General features: G+C 19.2%; 1 protein-coding gene across 3 annotated transcripts in view; it reads right to left on the bottom strand.

Annotated features, from left to right (window-relative positions):
* The window catches only part of LOC100202703 (zinc finger C3H1 domain-containing protein), a 64628-nt gene that overhangs the window by 35816 nt on the left and 26312 nt on the right, over positions 1 to 2500 (bottom strand). For all 3 annotated transcript variants that reach the window (XM_065814374.1, XM_065814373.1, XM_065814375.1), the window contains exon 4: positions 2473 to 2500. This exon is cut by the window's right edge and continues 480 nt beyond it. In XM_065814374.1, coding sequence (XP_065670446.1) covers positions 2473 to 2500 — 28 coding nt within the window. The remainder of the gene's footprint in view (positions 1 to 2472) is intronic.

Here is a 2500-nt window from a genome sequence, read left to right as displayed (position 1 = left end):
TTTTTTAAATAATAAGGATTTTTTATAAAATATATACAGAAAATGTATTTTTGTAAAATATAAATACAGAAAAACAAACTTAGAGTTTGTTTTTCTGTACATATATTAGAGGTATCACGAATAGTGATTTTACTGAATTCAGCTAGGCGCTCGGCCAAAGCACCAAATGCTCAAATGCAAACTTTTTTACTATTTGGCTGCCGATAGTAAAAAAGTAGCCTAATAGGCCGAATAGTCACCAAATATTTGTGACATCTTTAATATATCTACAGCCCTTGAAATTAGGAAAATAAGGTCAGCAATTTCCTTAAATTTAATTTCCTAATTTTAAAATTTTGATAAAAGGTTTGACAAATCGATAAACTTGTTGTTTAGCATAAAATTGAAAGATAAACAAACATAGTGTTTGCCAACTTTTCTCTTGAACGTCTACGTTTGAGTACCAGGTTGACATACTTTAGAAAAACTTTTATTTTCAAAATATTAGGGACCTGTCAAATTTTTAAGGGTCTTGAGGCACCTCTAAAAATACTTTTTATTCAAAAAAATTTTAAACCTAGTGTTTTTGTGTTATATAGAACACATTTAGTTAAGTGCAGCAGACTATTTCAAAAAAAGTTGTTCTTTGAACCACCCTAATATATATATATACATATATATATATATATATACATACATATATATATATACATACATATATATATATACATACATATATATATATACATACATACATATATATATATATATATATATATATATATATATATATATATATATATATATATATATATACATATATATATATATACATACATACATATATATATATATATATATATATATATATATATATATATATATATATATATATATATATATATATATATATATATATATATATATATATATATATAGTAATATTAATATAGTATATATAATGACTATAGGCAACTATCAATTGAACTGTCATGCATTCGTTTAAATTCGTTAGTCGAGGAACAGTTAACTGTTGCATCATTGAGTGCATTCCAATGCTTAGCAACACGATTACTAAAAAAATAATATCGTGGATCACAATTTCTGTTAAATTCGCGTACAAACTGTTCTCGTTGACCACATCGAGCTGGACGTATAATTGGTTCATTGTGCCAATTAATGATGGTAAGACCTTTTTCAGTTTTAAACTATTGAATCAAGTCACCTCTTATATATATATATATATATATATATATATATATATATATATATATATATATATATATATATATATATATATATATATATATATATATATATATATATATATATATATATATATATATATATATATATATATATATATATATATATATATATATATATATATATATATATATAATATATATATATATATATATATATATATATATATATATATATATATATATATATATATATATATATATATATATATATATATATATATATATATATATATATATATATATATATATATATATATATATATATATATATATATATATATATATATAACGAAACTGAATAATTATTATGATTATGAGTTGTTTTTTTTGAAAATGTTTTTTTTTGTTAAATAGTTTGAATATTTTGAAAAGCTTGTGCAGTGGGGTTATTAATTGCAGAAAGATTTGTCTAATGTTGGTGAAAACACTTTCATTGTACAGAGGATTAAGCTAAAAATTATACTTTGTTTTTTGTTTCAAATTTATTTTAAAGTTTTTCTTCATTTTCTAGTTTTAATAAAAAAAAATTTTATTTGAAGAATTTTGATTGATGAAACTGATTTTGTTAAAAATGTATAAATCTGTCATTGTTTAGCCATTTTGTCAATGACTTATTTTATAAAATAAGTCAATGATTTATTTTCTTTATTTTAATAAAATCCATCATGGGATTGAAGCGCTAAAATTACATTTAGATTGATGTTTTAATCTGCTTTAGTATATTTTTAAAATAGCATTATTATTTGTTTAAAACTTATAAAGACAAGTTACTTTAAAACAAAACCTCTAGACTATGTCAATGGTTGGTTATCAAAAATTTATTTTATTTATTTGATTCACATGATTTTTAAAAATGTTTTTAGCTAGATGAAATATATAAATTATTTAAACACTTGAACAAAATAAGGAAAAGATATTAAAAGGCTTTTTGTGTTAATCAAATTTTTATTACACCCTTTTTATTTTATTTATTTATATACTTTATATCAATTTTAAATTTTTTTATTTTTTATTTTCTGTCTAAATTTATTCTCTTAAATAAATACATTCATAAATAATGGATATACAAAAAAATATTAAATTAATTTTAACATAAATTTTTATTCAGCTAAAAAAGATAAAGTTTCAAAAATTGTTAAGATCCAAATTAAACTATTTAAGCTTTGCCATTAATTTAATTTAATCGCAAATTCATAACACCAGATTTTAAATTTAAAAAATTAACCTTTTGATTTTTTTCTTTTCTTTTCTTA

This window comes from Hydra vulgaris, chromosome 12, assembly GCF_038396675.1.
Source record: "Hydra vulgaris chromosome 12, alternate assembly HydraT2T_AEP".
Taxonomy (NCBI): Eukaryota; Metazoa; Cnidaria; class Hydrozoa; order Anthoathecata; family Hydridae; genus Hydra; species Hydra vulgaris.
The sequence above is the reverse complement of the archived record's forward strand: the minus strand, read 5'-3'. Positions and strand labels throughout refer to the sequence as shown.